Source organism: Nicotiana tabacum, chromosome 5 (genome assembly GCF_000715075.1).
Source record: "Nicotiana tabacum cultivar K326 chromosome 5, ASM71507v2, whole genome shotgun sequence".
NCBI classification, from domain to species: domain Eukaryota; kingdom Viridiplantae; phylum Streptophyta; class Magnoliopsida; order Solanales; family Solanaceae; genus Nicotiana; species Nicotiana tabacum.
Genome location: NC_134084.1, coordinates 85,995,371 through 86,016,031, shown reverse-complemented (window position 1 = coordinate 86,016,031; position 20,661 = coordinate 85,995,371). Strand labels below are relative to the sequence as shown.

Sequence of the window (20,661 nt, the reverse complement as noted above, 5' to 3'; positions counted from 1 at the left end):
GGGACAGATGGAGTAAAATTTTAAAATCTAGTATTTTATCTTATATAATCATTCATTAAATGAATTAGGTAACAGAACTATAATTCTTTCCGAAAATATAGTAAGCCAAAGCAAATAAATTGACAAATCATTAGAAATTTATGGGTTCAGCATTTTTCTAATTGCCTTCCGACATAACTAAAGAGAACAGTAATTTTTAATAGCAACTACGCAATAAAGATAATCAATAAATATGAGTTTCTGATTTCATGACAAAACAAATACTTGTACTAGAGAAACACAAGAGATTTTTTTCTCTATTTAACTAAATATGATCAACATTCTTTACTTTCAGAAACTTACACTTTTTTTAATTTATATGTTATTACTCAACTATATATATATATATAAAATGTAATTTTTAAAAATCTTTATACTTATTAATATTGGGGTTGCGCATATAATAAGACTAGTTTATTAGTATAACTTTCAAGGGTATTAAATTAACCACCCTTAACCTACATGGCTCCGACACTGGCGAGTGCTTTACCTAGTCCTTAAAAGCTTGTTTATATGGTTGTTATGTATTATATAGTATTGTATTGTATTGTATTGTACTGTATCGTTTTGATGTATATAATATTTAGATAAATTGTATTTTTTGTGATTGTTTCATGATGTCATGCACTAACAATATGAAGAATAAACTTGCAATATTACAAAGAAAAAGTAAGATGTAGAGGTAAAATTATTATATAAAAAATAGGGTAAAAGATAAAATAAGATTATTTAATAATAAGAAAGGGCAATGAAGAGAGAAAAAAAATAAGAAAGCTATGCAACCAAACCAAATCGATCGTTATATAAAATAATATCTTTTATCATTACGTAATGATAGATTTAATAATACGATACAATAAAATTTAAGTAACACTATATCATACAAGGTAACAATCCAAACAAGTTGCAAATTAATGTACACAAATGTATGTTGTTGAAACAAATTAATTATCTTAGAATTGTTGAAGCCCTTACTCCATAGGTGACCTAGTCACTCTTGTCCCTGCTGCATCGCCGGTCCCGCACCCAGTCGCCGGCCTCCGTCGAATCGACGGCCACCAGCCATAATAAAAAGGTTAGTTCTCTTCCTTCTCTCACTTTTTTGAATGTTTAATTTTTGTTTCTTTATGGCTATTTGAATTAAATTGTTAAGTAATAAAAACAACAACGTAGCAAATTGAGATACTGAAATCATCTCAGAGGCATGCAAGTTCGACTTTTGTTGATTTCATCAGACAAATGGTCAAAAACTATCAAGCACGAAATATCTTTTTTTGTGTGTGTGTGTGTATTGTTTATTTATGTTGTATTGATTTTTTTGGGTTAAACTTCATGTATGGACAAACCATCATCACAAAAATTGGAACAAAGGGAGTATTAGTGTTTGTACTTTATAAGATGGTCGTAATTTGTGCTGATTTTTGAATTTTTATTAGGATATAGGTATTTGCAATTCAATCCATTTATGGAAACTGATAAGTGGGCAAGTTTTTCTGAAGGAACAAGTGATTCTGAAGGCTATGGGGAGGATCTTGATGATGATGACCATTGCTGTGCATATGCATCCACTGATATACCCAATTTGCAGTTCAGGTTTCACCTCTTCTGTTGGGAATTTTATCTTTATTATTAAAAAATAATTTCACAAATAACATACATGCAATTTTTTTCTTCAGGAAAGATATTTCAAGATCACGGTGGCTTGACCACTTAGGAATGGCTGAGGTCGTGGAGAGGAAGGGTGGATTGTTGACAACTACTGGGATAGTTCGTAATGGCAAGATATATTGCTTCATTGAAGAGACGTTGTAGGTGATGAAGATTCTCTTATATTATTAATATATACTAAATATAAAGATTACTTTTGTTATCTCCTATTAGTTGAAGAGTTAAATACTATGACTTCTAGTACAGGCATTATTTGGTAATAAGCCACGTCCAAATAAGAAGAGGAGAAAAATACTCTGTCTTCAGCATATGTGGCATGTCTATTGTCTGATTAGAATTCAAATTTTAGATCTGTTTGGCATGTCCGAGAAAAAAAAAAGAAAATATTTTTCGGTGATATCTTTAACAAACCTCAAAAGAGGTATGGTTGCTCTTGTTTCTAAATGCTGCAAAAGTTGAAAATTGTGTTGTTCGTTTAATACATTGACACGCTTTTCGTTGATTCTTTTGTCATTGTTGGTTCTGTAAGTGGATTTTGGTATGAAGATTGCTGATACTCTTAGGTCATATTTTTTCATTATACCTCTCTAAGTTATGCTAGTTTATTTTAGTTGCACACCTGTCTACTGCTTCTACATATTAGAAATAGTAGTCTGGATGTAGAAGAGAGTAGAAGCCAATAGATAAAATTATACATATAGCAAGTGTCCTATTACAGGAGAGTTTTGTCGTCTGACAATCTTATTTGTATTAGGAGTTAATACGAAAAATTTATGGCTTCATTTGAGAATTATCTTCTGCAATTGGCAGTGTGTTTAAAGAATGATACCTTATTTTTTGTGATGTAGATATCTGGCGGAAATTGGGGTTTTACATCTCTTCAGTAACAATGACGCACCCCTATCTCTGGAACATATATACAATAGGGTTGCAGAAGGAAAAAGTGGATGTTCCTTGGAATATTTTGAAGCCTATAAGCACCTGAAATCTCTTGGTTATATAGTCGGGCGTCATGGTATTCCTTGGTCAGTTAGAAGGTCAAGTGTAAATTATATTTCTAACCAAGACCTGCTGGAGACTACTGAGATTAGAGATAAAGAATCAAGAGACAGCATTCTCATCAGTGAAATGTTTAGTAATATGCAAATTGGTGGATTGAGAATGGTTTTTGATGTTTACCCTCCTAATATTAGATTCAGAAAGTCTGCACCTGGTGATCCATGTTTTGTACTTTGTCTTGCCAGGTAGGGTACCTTGTTAATGCGGTTCATTGTATTATGGTGCTAGCGCCTACTAAAATTTTCTGAATCTTTGCCTCCTATATTTTAGCCGATTGTTATGTACAGGGACTTGAGATATACTAGTTAGCATTGCAATGGTTGAGCAACGCTGAATGTTTAAGAATAAGACTGATCACCAGATTGGATGAGGATGATATTCTGGCATAAGTAGTTGTTTTTATCTTTTTCTCTTTATCCCTCATTCCTAGCCTATCTAATTCCCTTCCTCCACTCTCTCTCCTGACTTGTTGATCCACTTGATTTATCGATGTAGCTCTATTTTATGAGTGATGTATTTTCTTGTGCAGTGAGTATCCACCTTCTAAAGAAGAGATTGAAGATCTTGAGAGACATTCTCATGGTATTCCTTTGAAATTCTGTCTGGTTGAGCATGGGCGTGTGAGCTTTTTCTCATTCAATAGAGTTGAGCTTCCTATCCTTCCATGACCCCGACCAGCAATGAATCCAAATACCAACATGCCTTGAGAAGAGCTATGGTACAATTATCAATTTTAAGTTTGTGGATTGATGTTTCACAATTGTGTAATAGGCGTCTGCATTATTCAGACGATAAGCATGTCTGGCTTACTAATCAGGACCTAGTCTCCTGTGCTTATAACAAAACCAGAGTGAGTCTTGTCTTCTTTGCCCTCAATGTTTTTGTAAAAGTTGAAGGTTGGTTTATTTTATTGCCTAACATAAGTGTTACACTGGTGAAATTTAGTCTGGTCAAAAGTGATCAATCTGTTAAGGTGAGCTATCAAGCTAGTTCTTTCTTTGCTATAAACACTTCTATCCTTTCACTACGGGATTGCTCTACCCATCTGCTGTCTTTTTTCAGTTTCATCAATTGTTGAGTGAGGAAACCAATTCCAGTTGTTGTGTCTTACCTGGTTGCCAACTTCTAAAACCTCTGTTATCAGTGATTTTTCCATTAAATGGTTATTTGCCAGGCTAATGCTGAGACTCCCATGGTTATGCTTTCCATGTATAAGTCCATCCCTATGCTGCTCCAACTCTCCGAAAATGTCGCCGGGTGCGTGTCGGGTTCTCCAAAAGTAGTGTATTTTCGGAGGATCCGACACGGGTGCGACAACATTTTGGTGAGTCCACGCAACATAGGTCCATCCCCATTAACTCATTGGAGAGCCCGTTCCATCCATCTTCATATCTTTTTGGTGATCTGGCTTTTGTTGTTTCCTCTAGCAAAAGCAATTCCTCTTTCTGCTTAAAAATATTGTACGGGGAGAAAGGAATGAATGATACCATGATCATTTACCTACTTTCTTAATGCCTTCAGTTTTTAACCATTAGTAGTTTTGATGATTTTTTTACAAAAAGAAGTATAATATGATGTGATCTTAGAGCATAAAGGAAACTTTGAATGGATTTACCAAGCAAGGTAACTATTGCTCCTTTCTGTGCCTGATTCTACTACTTCATAGGCTCCGTCACTATTTTTATGTCTCCTCTTTGTGAATTAGTCACCCTAGTTATATTGCTAAGATTGGAAGAAAAGAAAGCCTGTGGCCCTTTAATGTCTCTTCTTGTGTTCCTTTCTTTTTTCCTCATCATCTATTGTATATAAGATGAGGCTCTGTTATATTGTTCTTGATTGTTCATCGATCTCCTATTATTTGAGCGACTCATATATCAACCTTCTGTCGTCACTTATTTTCCTTTTAGTGCAATTTACCTTCTCCTTCTTCCCCAATTGATTTTCGTTGAACCTTTTTTCTTTATATTTTAATTAACAAAAGCTAAGAAAGAATATAGAATATGGAACAGGTTAGAGATAGACCCATTACATAATGATAATGATAATTGTTAAATAAATAACTACAGTACTAAAATATAACTCTTAGATCACACAAAAACATAAGATAATGGGAATACTTTCCTAAGCGGTTCTATATAAATCTATATGTTTGATAAGTGGCATAGCGTACTAATTTAATTTACCAATAAGCCATGGCAAGATCCAGAGTAGTCATTGTTGCTTCCTTATTGTTCTTTCATTTTGCTGTTACCAGCTTTGTGCACCCAAAAATTAATGAGTCTTCATCCTCAAGTCTTTGGTGCTGCAAGGGATCTAGACCTAGTCACAGACAGGACAAATCAGAAGACTGCAGCAATGCTTTTGCTGTTAATATTGAATGAGATATCTTAACAATCAGAAGACAGCCAAAATATGACTGTTAATATTGAATGAGATATCTTAATAAGATTCCTTTTTCGGGAGCGATTCATCCTTCCCGCATGAGTTGTAATGCACTCTCCAATTGTGCTTGTTCCCCCTTTCTTCCTTACCCTGGCAAATCTTTGTGAAATAACAACTCCCATGAGAAAGAAAAAAGAAGGCGTTAAGAGACCCGCCTGGGACACCAAAGTTGGTAAAAACAATTTTATCACTTTTGTCTTATTATTAAAATCTTATTTTCAAGTGTTCAAAGCTATGGCCTATAGGAGATAAGTTCCAAGTGGCTGGTTCTTTGAAAAGTTTGGACTTTTATCTGGACGATTTCATGATACTGCACATGCCATTGGTCAGTCATTAATTTTTGGTCTTTTCTGCCAAAATTCTTCCACAGGACAGGACCTCTAAATACGGCTTTTTGGATCGAGTTCCTCTCCAGTAGGACATCCTTCACTACATCTGTAGATAGTACTTGGTAAACTATACATGCCAGTGATGCCAATGGCTCAAATTATAGGAAACTGCTCGTGCCATAAGCCATTTGACTCAAATTTTAAAAACTTATTCAAACAGGGTGTTTTCCTCCAAGCAATAAATATAAATACATGTTTTACATATACATTTATTTAACTTTTAACCATGGTTAAGTGATATACATTTTCACTTTTATATGTTGATTCTTAAGGTTAATTAGTTAGTAAGGTATAAATACCTGGCGCGGGTAACTATTTACGAGATGCCTACCAACAACATCCCAAAAAAAAAAAAATACCAACAACAACAAAGTCTCAAGAAATCTCTCGAGATGAAGTAAGAGATGAGATCTAATAGTTAGGCCTCATTTGTTTTTTTTAAGATTAAGACGCCTGAATTTAAATACACATCGGAATATCAAGATGTGTATTATACACATCTGAATATATTAAGATGTATTAAGATCTGAATAAAAATAATTAAGACTGTTTGATTTTTAACATCTGAATGTATAAAATTTATCTTTATTTGAAAATTAATAAACATAAAATTCAAATGAAATATTAACTAATTAATATTCTATCAATAAAATATATAGCTTTTTAAAATATGATAGTTGTTGGTGGTGATGGCTAACGGGTGAATGTCGACTAGAGGCGATGGTTGGTGGTAGTTTTGGTTGATAATGGTGGTTCATGCTAGTAGCTAGTAGGGATTGGTAGTGGTGATGATTATGATTGAAGAGGTCGGTGGTGATAGTTAATAATGGCGGGTAGTGATAATAGTTGTGACTGAAGAAGGTGGTGGGTAGGTGATGGTAGGTTAAAAGATGGGCAGTACTGGCTGTGGTTGTTGATGGTGATGGGGTGGTCAGTTGTGGTAGTTGAGGTGGATGAGTGTTGATTGTGGGTGAGAATAATGGCGGTCAGAGTGGTGGGGATAGTGGGTGGTGATGCTTGATAATGGTGGAGGCTATGATTGAGGATGATGATGATGTGGTGGTGGTGGTGATGGTGGCATGGTGGTAGTTGATAATGGTAGGCGGTGTCGGCAGTTAATAATGAATATATGATAGCATCTTAATTAAATTAAGTTTTTGTTATATATCTTAATCACACAGACCTATTCAGACCCATTAAGTGTGAAGTAAAAGAAACACACTTAATGATTAAGATCTGAATAATTAAGATTCAGACTTTAAAAATAAACACACTTAATATCTGAGATCTGGATGATTAAGATTCAGACTTCCATTAAGTGCAAACAAATGAGGCCTAAATGTCATTAATTAGAGTGTAAATCGTGTGGGATAACCACTTTTTAAAGTGATATTTATTTTTTATCCAGCATTTTTAATGCTTATCAATAGTAGCCACTAGTCTATTAAAATTAATATGAAAGGACTATGTTACCCTTTCTTCTATCCCTTTCATGTGCTAGGGAGAAGAACAAATGGCAGACTCTTCTTCATCTTCAATGGGTTTGGCTCATGTCGTGTATGCGTCTGCCATGAATTAATTCCATTGATGCACTTCGGCTCTTTTAACTATCGAAGCAATTATTTCTTATACTTTCACTAAAATTCCATAATGCATGACAAGCTTCCCAAAATAGAGATTGGAGAAAAAAGATAGGTAAATGCTTACCTTAATTCGACAGTAAACATATGTTAGATTTACCACATAAAAAGTCCATATTATATATTAAATTTGCTTTAATATCTACATATCATAAATTTCAAGTAAGACGATATTGATAATTAAATCATATTTTCGTAAGTTTCAACTGACTAACTGGATGAGCACTGACGAATATGAAACTAGACTTATTTTGATTTACTTTGAACACTTGGTCCTGAACTTACAATTCCAAATTCAAAAGTTAAGGACACTTGGTTCTGAACTTCGAGTTCCAAGTTCAAAAGTTAAGGACACTTGGTCCTAGGATTACAAGTTCAAAAGTTAAGAACGTTTAGTCCTGAACTTAGACTAACAGGCTCAAAAGTTAAGAACAATAGGTCATGAACTTACAATTACAAGTTCAAAAGTTAAGGACAATAGGTCTTGAAGTTCTGAACTTAGACTAACAAGCTCAAAAGTTAAGGACAATATATAGGTCCTGAACTTAGGCTAAGAAGCCCAAAAGTTAAGGACAATAGGTCCTGAACTTATTGTTACAAGTTCAAAAGTTAAGGACAATAGGTCCTGAAGTCCTGAACTTAGACTAACAAGCTCAAAAGTTAAGGACAATAGGTCCTGAACTTAGCCTAAAAAGCCCAAAAGTTAAGGACAATAGGTCCTCTAACAAGCTCAAAAATTAAGGACACTTGGTCTTGAACTTACAATTAAAAGTTCAAAAGTTAAGGACATGTAGTCCTGAACTTAGAGTTCCAAGTTCAAAAGTTAAGGACATGTAGTCCTGAAGTTAAGTTCAAAAGTTAAGGACATAAGCAGAAAGGTATTTTTGTCCGGGCAGTTAAAGTTTATTAAAGCAGTGGCTAAAGACTAAAGACATTTTAAACAGTGATTTAAAAGTAAATACATATGTTATTAGTGGTTAAACGTGAACTTCCCCCTTAATTAGTCAGACAGTTGCTGGGTCATATTATAACTACTACTAGTAAAATATTACTACTATTAACTCTTAGAGATCACCCCAAGCATACGATAATAAGAATATTATTTACCCAAGTTGTTGTATGTAAACTTGTAGTTAATAATTAGTTATTGATTATATTTTTTAATTTTAATATTTATAAAACAATAAAATAAAATATTTTATAATTAAAAATGAAAATTTAAAAAAAAACGTCTATTCAAATTGGAGAGTAGTTTTAAGTAGTAATTTTTAAATTATTTTAAAATAAAAACTAAAATTACAAAAAATAAAAACATGCCAATTTAAAATTTCTTTGGTTTTTAAATAATTTTTGTTTTTCTTTTTAAGAATAAAAAGTTTATTTATTCAGAAAATATTACTGAGAAAAATATAATAAAAAATATATATGTATCTTCTATTATATTATAAAAAGAAAGTAGCATACAAATATTTAAATAAAATAATATACTCATAAAAGTTTCTGTTAACAATGTAAAAATATTAAACATTGGATGACAGAGTAAAGAAAAATATAGAATTAAAAAGCTATTTAATGACTATATAAGGCCCTTTAATATATCCCATTGACATATAAGATACAATTCAAATTTATTAAAACAATACGATCTAATTTAGGGAAAAACTTGTCCGGACCCGATGTATATACCAAGCCAATAGTTAAATGACACTTATCACCTTATTTAATTATAAACTAGTTGTAAGTATTTAACCAAAGTAACTCTATCTAATTTTTATATAATCTTAAATAATAATAAGAATATAATAATTAATCTTAAATATTTTCAAAGAAACCGAACAACAAAAAAATTTGAGCATACACATCTTGGCCAATAACAGCATTAAAAGGAACTAACCAACCAAGGATGTTATGCATTTGTAAGTATATTAAATAATTTGTTGCATTTTTCTACAAAGCACCGAGGTACTTTCTTTCACTGCTTCTTGTCTCGCCATGCCAATTTCTCCAGCTGAGAGTAATGCAAAGTCTTATATACAACTAAGAAGAAAGGTTTCATCATATAACACCTCGTCTAGAGTATGTTGATCACAACCAAGTTGAAGTACAATGCTTCTGCAACATTTACCTCGACTAGACTAGTGTTTTACCCAAAAGCATAATTCCGCTTCTTGGAAGTTAGATCATACTTATGGTTTGGCAAGCATAATACATCTTTCATCTCTGTCACATGCTAAAGGCTCTGAAACACTCAACATTTAGCAATTATGTTAGAAATAAAAGAACAAGAAACTCGCAAGATGCAACAAGAAATTGCGGCGAGAAATAAAATAAGGACGACAACCCTAAAAAGTTTAACATCAATTATTAGCACTCTTTATTACCTTTTCTTATTTTTTTTATAAACTCTAGTAGATATTGTGTTTATTTCCTATGGTTAATTTAACTAGATTTGGTGTAAATTTTTTCCTCTAATTTGTTCAAACAAGCCGGATCACAATTTAATTTAATTTATATTTTTTAATATTAACCGCATATCGAACAAGTACGACTAATCTAAGTAATTAACTGACATTCACATACTACCAAATTAATTGTTAAAAAAAATTAGATTGTCACTTGTTAGCAAATTTAACTTTAAATCCCATTCAAAAATTTTTACACCACCTCTATATTTATACCACCCAAACCTGGCCTCCTGAATTTCTGTCGTAATCCTATTATTCAGTCACCATACCTCATAGTAAAAAACCCACCAAAATACAGAGAGTACCAAAAGCCCCAGCCAAGCAAATATATTTGCATTACCTTCATATCTCAAATTAAACTTAGTAGAAACCCCTAACCATAAGGCATCAGTATGAACTCAACCTGCAGCATTCCTACCCCTACCCCTCTCCTCACAAAAACTCTTGATTCTGAAAATGATATCCCACCCTATACTCAAAAATACCAATGTTACATCCAAGAGAGATGCTGCCACAGTGCTCTTAACTTCAACTAATTAATGTATCACTAAAATAACTACTTCGTCAATTTTAATTTATGTAAATCTATTTTATTTTTAATCCGTACAAAAAAAATAATATATTTTCTTATTTGAAAACAATTTAATCTTATGTAATAATTTGTAGTCACATAAGATATATGTGACTCATTTTATCTAACAAGTTCAAAAGTTTATCTCTTTTTCTTAAACTTCGTGTTCAGTTAAATATGTTCACATAAATTAAAACACCTCATCTTAGAAAATACTTTTTCATCAAATATGTCTTACCCAATTTATGCATGCCAACACTGAGATAGCATCAACGTACAACAATAACTTTTGTGTAAGAACTGACTGGCAATCCAAGTGCGCAGGAAGATGAAAGATGGTCAAACCTAGATGTTATCTCAATTGTTGGTATGCCAGGTTCAGGTAAAAGAAAACCAAAACATATACTCAAGAATATATTTTTTGGGCAGAAATGTCTTACCCAAAATTGGCACACTAAAAATTAAGATAACATGCAGGTACAACAATCCTTCAACAATCAACAATTGTTTTTCTCTTTCAAGTCTGCGGAGGCGCAGAACATGCTATTGAGGAAACCCTACTTAATTCTCAAAAGGGGCAAGGGAAAACGAGGTTTTATAGAGGAGTTCTAGGTTAGAGGTCTGGACTTTCGAAGCTTGGCATAACATGGGCTTCCGTTTTACATTTCCAGCTGAATGTGGGCTGGTGTTTTCAGTTTTAGCTTGTGAACCATTAGTGGATTTTGCTATTGTTGGGCTAACGGTGAATTACAAGTTGCGTTCCTGATTGAAGATTTAATCCAAATAGTCGTCCACCTAATCTCGTAAAAATAGCACGGGCTAGTCAATTTTTGGACTGATCATTCAAAAATAGTCAGCGTTTGCAAAGTCATTGAAAAATAACCACTATTTTGCTGTAACACGAAAAGTTGCAGCATAATATAATGAAATCGGTACACATGTGTATGAACATCCAGCATATTATGTTGGATCGGTACTCCAGTATATTATACTGGAGTTCCAGTATATTATGCTGGAGTATTTTTCGGATTTTGAATAGTGTTTTCGTTCAGATTTATCTTTACATGAGAAGTAGCTAAATTTCGATTACTTTTGAAACTGTGGCTATTTTTGAATGACCACTTATAAATCTGGCTATTTTTTTATTCCCCCCCTAATCTCTTAAACTTAAAATAGTTAAAATAGCCGATGGATATGTGTGTGTATATAAAATTTATGTACAATATATGTAAAACTGTGTATAATCGATGTATACCGGGCTAGAAAAAGTAAACATTAAATCTGGACGACTATTTGTGTAACAATTCCTTTCTAATTCCTGCTAAAATTATCTGGATTAGCATTTTTTTATTTAATCATTTCTGAAATGATGCTGGATGGACATTTTTTGAAGCAATGTTTTTATTTTGATCCTGCTAAGAAATATTTTAGGAAAATAATCCCAAATTAGATTTTTAAAACATGCTAAGTATGATTTTCCTTGATTACTAGAATTTTAAATCACGTTGGCCCGAACTTTAAAACACACAACGATTATGGTAATTGTCAGGATTTAGCCCTCACTAGAATTTCAGTCGCAATGCTCAAAAATTTTCGGTGGCCATTAGGATTTTGTGGTAAAATCCTGACGATCACCACAACAGCTACATGCTTTAAATTTTTGCATAGTGTTCTTTAAAATTCTGGTATTTTACCAAAAAATTCTGCCAAGTATATCTTAAAATACCGGTACGTCAATTTTTCACAAATTTTCTATAAGTAGTATTAAAAAATCAATAGTGACACAAAAGTATCTTGTTTATGTCATTCTCCCAAACCATTTGATATTTGAAGATCGATATTCTTGGTAAGGAAAAGTATTTCCAAAGTCAAATCCGAAATATTTAGTTAATAATAAAGAGCTCTATTTTGAGACCACTATTTATGTTCGTATATTGTGAGCACGTGATTTTTGTTTTACGCGACAATCGCTCCAAAAGAAATAAAAATAATAACAATTGGTCCTGCTGTACAATTTTCGGATTTTACGTGGCATTTTGTTAATTATTTATGATATTTGCCCATTTTATTAAAATAAAATACAAAATGTATGTGTCATGCGTAATTTGAACCGTAATCCGGTTGTTAAATAGAAAATCATAAATATGCATCTTCGTCCGTGATTTTTGTTTTGTTTGATTTTACCTTTTTAAATATTTTAATATGTGTGTGCAAATAATTGTATTAAGTGTTTATTTGATTTTAATTTGATTTACTTAGGTTTTGTTTTAAAATAAAAAATAATAATAATAAAAGAGAGTGCAAAATTGGGTTGAAAATCAGTTGGGCTTATTTTTCATTTTAAATTCGAGGCCCAAAACTCAAACCCAAAACCCCTGTGTAACCCGGTCCAAACCAGCTGATACCCAGAGCTTCCAAACGACACCGTTTTAACCTGGTCTGATCTGGGCCGTTGATCTCAGATTGATCAACGGCCAAGATCACTTCCCCATAACCCATAAACAAAACCCGACCCATTCCACCCGGACCGACCCAAACCCCTCTAGTTTTGAAACGACACCGTTCCTATTAGTTGAAGGATCCTGGACCTTCATCGTGTCTCATCCGACGGCCAGGATCCATTCATCCACACCATATATAAGCTCCCACTCGTACCCTGCCCCCCTATCCAATACCCCAGCTTTCATCATCTTCACAAGAACCCCTCGAACCCTAGAGCCGCCCCTGTATACTCTCACCATGAAAGCCGGCGGCATGGACGCCGGTGACCCCATCCTTAACACCATAGAACCCCCTTGCCACCCTGAACATGGATCTGTTAACCACTTAGCTCGAATTCCCTTCCACCTTCTCGAATCTTCATTTGAAGATTCGAGTCGGAACTTAACCTACACCTATTAACCCCAGTTTCATACCAGATAGTCCCCGGACCCCTCTCGTGACCAAACCATGCTTGGTTTGGTCCGAATCTGACCAGGGAAACACAAATCCCAGATCTGATGTTCTGAACCCTAGGGTCCTCATGTCTGTTCCTTGCCTGTTCCGTGCCTGTTCCGTGCCTGTCCTCGTGCCTGTTCCGTGTCTGTTTTAAACCAAGAGATTAGGGTTAACCTCGTGTTTGTTCCGTGCCTGTTTAAACCAAGGGATTAGGCTTAAACCTCGTGCCTGTTCCGTATCTGTTTAAGCCACAGAGATTAAGGTCTAATGGACCTTAATCGAAGTGTTTCTCATCTAAGAAACACTTCGATTAAAGTCCGTTCAGCCTTAAGAAAGGCCTGTTCGAATCCAAGCTAAGGCTCTTTGACTTTTCGGGATTTAAGGTGAGTTTTGTTTTCTTTTCTTTTCTTTATTCCATGTGCTGATTAAAGGTCTGTTCATGTTTTGTTTTAATTCGTGTTTTTGAATTTTACCAACTATGTCCTGTCCACCTTGCCTGAACCTCTATGTTTGATTGAGTCTTTCCTCTACTTGTTACTGATAATGTATATATGTGTATGTGCTGTGCGGACAATTGAACTTCAAATTTTGACTGATCAACTGATTCCTCGAGTACAATTTTGCTTAGTCAGTACAATTCAAATCATGAGTTCGATACTGTTAAATGTCTGATTTTGGCTTCGATTGTATGTGTTTTAACTAGTATAGTCGAATCGATATACGTCGTCAAATGGTTTCATGTTAGAATGGTAGCAATTTGACTCAGGCTTTTGTGATTTACTGAAGCATTGTTGAATCAGATTAATGTTGTTGCCACTCGGTATTAATTTGTTTAGCCAAATCAGAAAGACATTTAAAGGATTGATTTATTAGCTAGGTTTCAGATTTTAATTTAGTTGATAGCATTGTTTACTCATCTCTCAGCTTTGGGCAGCATGTGCATTACAAAGTAATGGACAACATGTGCTGTCAAAATACATTCTGCTGCCCATATTCTGCTTTAGTTTCAGAAATAATAAGCATTACTCAAAAGGTAAGTCTGCCAAGGGAATATCATGGGGTTGTGTTCTTATTTAAATAGTTAGTAGAAACTGAAAAGGGGTAGCACATGGGAGGGTGTTCTGATGGTCTAAACAGGCTGTTAAAGGGTGGAATTTAGGCTATAAAAGGGGGGACTTCCATTAGTTAAAAGAAGAAGAGGAGGACATCAGAGAGATCCGAGAAGAGAGAGCAAAAATACACACACATTAACACACACAGACAGAGGATAGATCTGATAAGAGGAGAGGATAACAACAGGGAGGGGAGAGATTTTTGAAAGGAAGAGAGAAATAGAAGGGAGATACAGATACACATTGAGAGAGACACACATAAAGGGAAGCTGAAACCAAACAGAATCAGTTTCTAAGTGAGAAAGAGAGTTTATTTTGGAAATCAGGAGGGGGAATTTTGAAAAGAAATTCTTTGTTCGACTGGAAACACTACTTTTCCTCATCCTTTCGTGTTTGAAATCCAGCATCCAGTTTGGTCTGTCTCTATCAGATTTTAGGATCTTCCTTTGAGTTTTGGAAAAGATCAACATTGAGTACTGTACCATTGGTTCACTGCTTTGGTCTGTTTGGTCTGGGATTGTCATTGCTGCTGTGTTGCTTTTGTTGTTACTACCATTCTTGTGCTGCTGCTGCCGACTCTTCTGCTTCCACTTCTTCTTTGCATTTCAGTATCCAGGTACACGTTTCAAGTCCCATGTTGGTGTAACTGTAACAATCTGAAAGCATGAAATGAAAAGTTGGAGAAGTTTAAATGTCTGTTGTAATACTCATGGCATAATTGATTTCTTTCTATATAATTGATTAGTTTGTAATTTCAATAGCAGGGAAAGATCAGTTGATGCTTAACTAAGTTCTAGTCTCTTGCGTCTTAGTTTATAGTCGTTTGTTGTTACGAGGTATGTAATTGTACAGTACACAGAATGTACAGATAATTGACATAGCGACTGACCAGATTCTTGTTAGCTATAATGATATGCATACGATAGAGTACTTCCATTTTTTGATGTTCTGTTCTATTTTTAGTTTCCTTTATCAGGACCCGCTAGGCAGTATATGGAAGCGCGTTCGAATCCCTATTAGTAATAACGCCTAGTAGTTAATTCCCTTAATCTAGCCTAAATAAGTCTAGTGAAATTCGATTAAAGAAATGTTTGGATGCAAGTATAGCATATCATCAGCTCGCATGTAGTCTCTTTGTCAAATTAAAGCATTCTTTCCATGAATTATAATGTTTTCTCCACTTTGTAAATAATTAATCAGAAGTTGATAAGAATCCGGATTAGGCCAAAGCATATAATTAAATTAGCATGTACCTTTTCCTTCTAGTTTTAGAGACAAACGCATTAGAAATGTAGCCACTTTAGGATATCCTTTCTAAAATAGAGACGAGCCTCGCCAAATAAAAAATGCAAAATTGCGGGGCCCTCAATAAGTAACCATAATAATTATTTAGAATTCAGGATAGGCCGTTTTAGTGAATTTCATGGCCTCCTACAAAAATAATAACGCGCTAGACTCTTTAGGCGCGACTTAATTAAATTACATTCTTAAACTCGGGTGCGCATTGATGTGACCCGAATCCAAATCTCAACGGAGTCGAAATGGTCAACAACTACGGGTGCATTGATTGCGACGTGGTTCGAGATACATTTTCGCGACGTTGCAAATTCTATAAAAATAAATGATAATAATAAAAGCGGTTTAAACTTAATAAAAGCACATAAGTCACAACATGTATTTAAATCAGATATTTAGCCATTATAGCAATTTAAGCGACCGTGCTAGAACCACGGGATTCGAGGGTGCCTAACACCTTCCCTCGGGTCAACAGAATTCCTTACTTAGAATTTCTGGTTCGCAGACTTCATTTGGAAAAGTCGAAAATTTCCTCGATTTGGGATTCAAGATAAACCGGTGACTTGGGACACCAAAAGCCAAACCTTTACCAAGTGGCGACTCTGAATTAAATAAATAATCTCATTTCGAATATTGTCACTTAAATTGGAAAAACTCCCTCGCGCATTTAACCCTTCGGGGCGGGGCGCGCAAAAAGGAGGAGTGACAGCCCTGGCGACTCCGCTGGGGATGTTTAACCCAGAACCACTGGTTCAGGGTTCAAGAATTCGAGCTTAGAATAATTGTTATATTTGGCTTTATTATCTGATATTTATTACATGTTTTGACATAACGTGCTAAATGTTGTTGTTTACCGCTTTGATATTATCTGAACTATATATAAACTGTGCCGAACCATTCTCTCTTCACCTCCGGGGAGAAGCTCGCTGGCCGAGGCTCCTTATTCTGTTAGTGTCGATACCTGAAATAAGAAAGAGAACGGATAAGTTACGAAGCCGGACGGCCTTTTGGTTCCCGGTAAGTTGCCCATCCTCGACCCGAGTTGTCCGCTCGGGTACACAGTCTAGAACATCTACCCAGGTTATAAACTTAGTATAACGAAACCTCATGCCGGATCCCTAGTAGGAACGCTTATCTGCATCATGTTGCATTTGACATAGGGGACTCAACACAGGGGTTGGGTCCGTCTAGGACAGGCAACCTGGAACGAAAAGACCATCCTGCTGCATCCCGTTTGTTTTGCGCATCTATTTGCTTCAGATCTGCGTGTTGACTGGTTTCCGAAAAATTTTCAAAAAATAGCAGGGTAGGGAGATAATTACTTATTCTTTTGAAAAAAAAAACCATGTCCGAGCAATGTTAAACCTAACCGGAATTTTCTAAAATATATAAAAAATGATAAAAAAAAGGCTTGCCTTTCAGTTCGACTATTCCTTTTAATCACTTTCAAAATCCAAAAAAATATATAAATAAAAAATCAAATTTTTTTTTATTGTTTCATTTGTAGCACCTCTTTAAAAGATTTTCAAAATTTCAAAAAAGAGGAAGTTTTAAATGTGTAAATATTTCTTTGGTCTCTTTTCAAAAATAAATAGTAAAATGAAAAACAAAACATATAACAAAATTTCAAAAAAAAAAGGTTATTCTTCTTTAAAGGATTTTATTTTTTGTTTCCCCTATTTTGATCCGACCGAACTACGCCGGTTTGATTCTCGCACGGGGTGAGATACGTAGGCAACCCTCGTCGGGTCCAACCTCCCGTTTTTTTTACAAAAGAAAAAAGAAAATCTAGATAATTTTAATTTTTGAGTCTAATAAAGTTTATCACCCTAAATAAATGTGCAGGATGAGCACGATACAAAATGAATCGTTTTCAATAATGACCAAGATCCCTTTTGAGTTGCGATTATGGTGGAACGACTTAGGCAAAGAGGGGCAAGGCAAAGTGAGGAAATATCTGAAAAATCTCCAGGATTTACTAGACATTCAGCCTCGGGGTGATATTATCAGATCATTGATCACTTACTGGGATTCGGCGCACAATGTATTCCATTTTTCAGACTTCGAACTCACCCCGACGTTGGAGGAAATAGCAGGATACATTGGGGGTGATGAAGCTCCGTTAAGGTTCATGTACTTGATTGCACCTAGGGCCGTCACGGTACACCGGTTTTTGGATTTTCTGAAAATACCCCGAACATTTCACCATCCAGATCTTGCCAAAGGTTTCTGCAGTATCCATCTCATGTATGCTAGATACGGTCATGAAGGTGGGTTCAATAAGCCGGATTTCAAACTATGTAGTAAAGGCAACCGACAAAAGTGGGACGAACACAGGTAGTTAGCTTTCATGACGGCCTTCTTAGGTCTTATAGTGTTCCCGAGGAAGGACGGCAACATCGATCTAAAAATAACTGGGGTTGTCAGTACTTTGCTCATCCAAGATAAGAGTACTCTAGCGCCTATGATTATGGCAGACATTTTTCGGGCTCTCACTGCTTGTCGAGCCAGGGGCGACTTTTTCGAAGGATGTAACCTACTGTTGCAAATATGGATGACCGATCACTTATGCCGCCGCTCTCCGCTCTTGGGTTACGGTTCGCCTGAGAAGACTTGCATTGGAGAATTCTACACTAGAGTCAAAGGTTTCAATCTACCTGAGGGCGTCACATCATGGACCTCATTTTTCCGAACTCTCACTGCTAGCCAAATCCAGTGGACGCTCGGATGGTCGCCTGTTGAGGAAATCATATACATGCCAGCAACCAGGCCCCACTTTCTGTTGATGGGACTTAAAAGCATCCAACCCTACGCACCATATCGGGTTTTGAGGCAACTTGGGAGGTATTAAGTGGTGCCGAAAGATGAAGATCTGAGTACCCAAGTGATTGAGATCAGTCCAGATGGCCGTTTCCCCGAAGAAGAAGTTCTCCAAATCTGGAGTGAGTGCCAACATCTGACGGCAAGCACTTGTGTAATGGATATAGCAAAAGGGGAAGTTGCCCCAGGATATCACGCTTGGTTCAGGGGCGACCTGTCTTGTGAAAGACCGGCTAAGAGACCGCATCTCAAAGATTTTGTGGAATCATCCCAAGGGCAATGGAACTGGTTAGCAAAAGAAAAAGGGTATCGGGCCGAGATCGGTGATTTGAAGCTACAAATTGATAGTCTGAAATTCAGTAACAGCATGCAAATCGCGGCGGATCGAAGCGAAAAGAATAAATTGGTCCGAGAGAATGAAGAACTTAAGGCCCAAATCCAAAAATTGAGATTGTCTCTTGATGAACAGCCCAGAAGTCGATCAGACCAACAGTTGATTAAGGGTTTGAGAAGAGAAGTCGCGGAATGGCGAGATGGTTTAGAAGAATCGGGAAAGATTATGGCGAAGCTCAAGGCACAGTGGGGAGTAAAAGTAGAGAAGCATCGCCGATACTTGAACCAATCGAAACGCGACCACGAGAAAACTGTTGCCAAAATGAAGAGAGAGATGGCTATACTTGAGACCAAAGCAGTTAATCAGGCTAAGGATTTCCAAATTGAGAGCAGATACTGGTACGACTTATTGGCCCAGATGAAGTTAGAAGTACGGCAACTGAAGAATCAACATACACAGGATGCTCAGGTATTCAAGACGTGTAGTGATAAGATAAAACGCCTACTCATAGAGAAAAATCAAACCAGAGATAAGATCAGGGCCATTGCCCATGCCATCACCAGACGGTGTCTACGATGTGAGAACATGACCAGCATTACCGTCCTCTCGGCAGTGATGAGTTATGTCAAACAGACCATGCATGAGCTGGAGCAACTTGAGAGGGATCTCACACCTAGGACCGCAGCGAGGCCGAACGATGCCCCGCGGACACCAATTTTCAAAACCATAATGCACTCATAAGTCAAGTCTGTATCTTAGCATCTTCTGCCTGTTTTCCCATCAGGGTGATTTTTAGTCTGGGTTTATTTTCAAAATTTGCTCTTTCTTTTGCAAAATGTAGTTTGTAATAGACCATTTCAATAATAAAAGGTGTGTTTCTTTCATTTGTGTTTCGAACTACGTAATGATCTGATTCACGTAGGCATCGTGATACGTAGGCAATCCTCATCGGATCCGGTCGCATTTCTTTTACTGCAAAATAAAAAAAACATAAAAGAAAAACAAAAAAAAAAGAAGAAAAAGAAAAAAAAGAGAGGGAAAAATAATAATAAGAGGAAAAATGCCGGAACGACGCATGCTCTCGTAGCAAACATGTAGGAATCCACTTGACTGTATAGGTGCATCATGCCCAACGTGAGATTGCCTATCTGTTGTTTGCTACAAATTAACCCTGCGTTTGTCGTTGAGTACCTCCAGGTTTTTTGGAAAGACGGTTGGTTTGGTGAATGTCTGGCCTCGCACTCATACTTCACGAGGTCAAAGAGAAGTGTTCAACTACCTTTTGTTAGGACCAGAAGCAGTACTCACACTTACTTCACCAGGTCAAAGGGAAGTGTGGAAATGTCTTCAGAAATTCCGTTGCAAACAATCCTTGTTTCCGAGGAGAGCTCGATCTCAGCTGTCCTCACACCTGAATCCGCAACTGCGGAGGAAAATAGAATCCTACGGCTCCGCATGTTGGAAATGCTGGACGACTGGAATAATGGGAAAGAGCCGCCAAGTGTCGTCCCCGGATTCCCTAAATTATTCTCCAGGTCAAGTGGGACTTCTAATATCCCCATAAATTATCCTGCTACCCCATTCGAGTACCCAGCCACCTCAGCCTTCTCTGTTGGATCGCCTCCTGAGCCTCATCCCCGAATGTCAGCCACCGATGCAAGCATGAACATCTTTACTGCACCGCCTTGCCCGATTACGGCACAGCCTGCCACGTACAAGCCAAGCTTTGACTCATCCTCTTTTACATTCCAAGCACCATCGTTCTCAATGGAACCAACTAGGTTTGCTACCAGCACTAATCCTCCACCGCCTCAGTGCGAGCTTGCACCCGGGCAAGATCAGAACCCCAGAATTGCAAAACAAAATGAGATTGCCAAGAGAATGAGAAG

At 36.1% G+C, this 20,661-nt stretch overlaps 1 protein-coding gene across 7 annotated transcripts; it reads left to right on the top strand.

Annotated features, from left to right (window-relative positions):
• The first annotated feature begins 943 nt into the window (after positions 1–943).
• LOC107819777 (putative tRNA-splicing endonuclease subunit sen54) lies at positions 944–3,738 on the top strand. Of its 7 annotated transcripts, none has more exons than XM_016645930.2 (5): positions 944–1,114; positions 1,476–1,626; positions 1,716–1,847; positions 2,556–2,951; positions 3,296–3,738. In XM_016645930.2, the coding sequence occupies exons 2-5, from the start codon at positions 1,505–1,507 to the stop codon at positions 3,432–3,434; spliced, it is 789 nt and encodes a 262-aa protein (XP_016501416.1). In that variant the 5' UTR covers positions 944–1,114; positions 1,476–1,504; the 3' UTR covers positions 3,435–3,738. The 7 variants fall into 7 exon arrangements, 3 of the variants coding, with proteins under 3 accessions (XP_016501416.1, XP_016501415.1, XP_016501414.1); XM_016645929.2 differs by having other exon boundaries at positions 948–1,114; positions 1,483–1,632; XM_016645928.2 differs by having other exon boundaries at positions 949–1,114; positions 1,476–1,632.
• The last annotated feature ends 16,923 nt before the right edge of the window (positions 3,739–20,661 follow it).

Bases quoted from the DNA above. Each gene is read 5' to 3' on its own strand.
- LOC107819777 (XM_016645929.2), top strand. From the start codon at position 1,505: ATGGAAACTGATAAGTGGGCAAGTTTTTCTGAAGGAACAAGTGATTCT. The intron at 1,633-1,715 runs GTTTCACCTCTT...TTTTTTCTTCAG, and splicing joins ATACCCAATTTGCAGTTCAG to GAAAGATATTTCAAGATCAC. The intron at 1,848-2,555 runs GTAGGTGATGAA...TTTGTGATGTAG, and splicing joins TGCTTCATTGAAGAGACGTT to ATATCTGGCGGAAATTGGGG.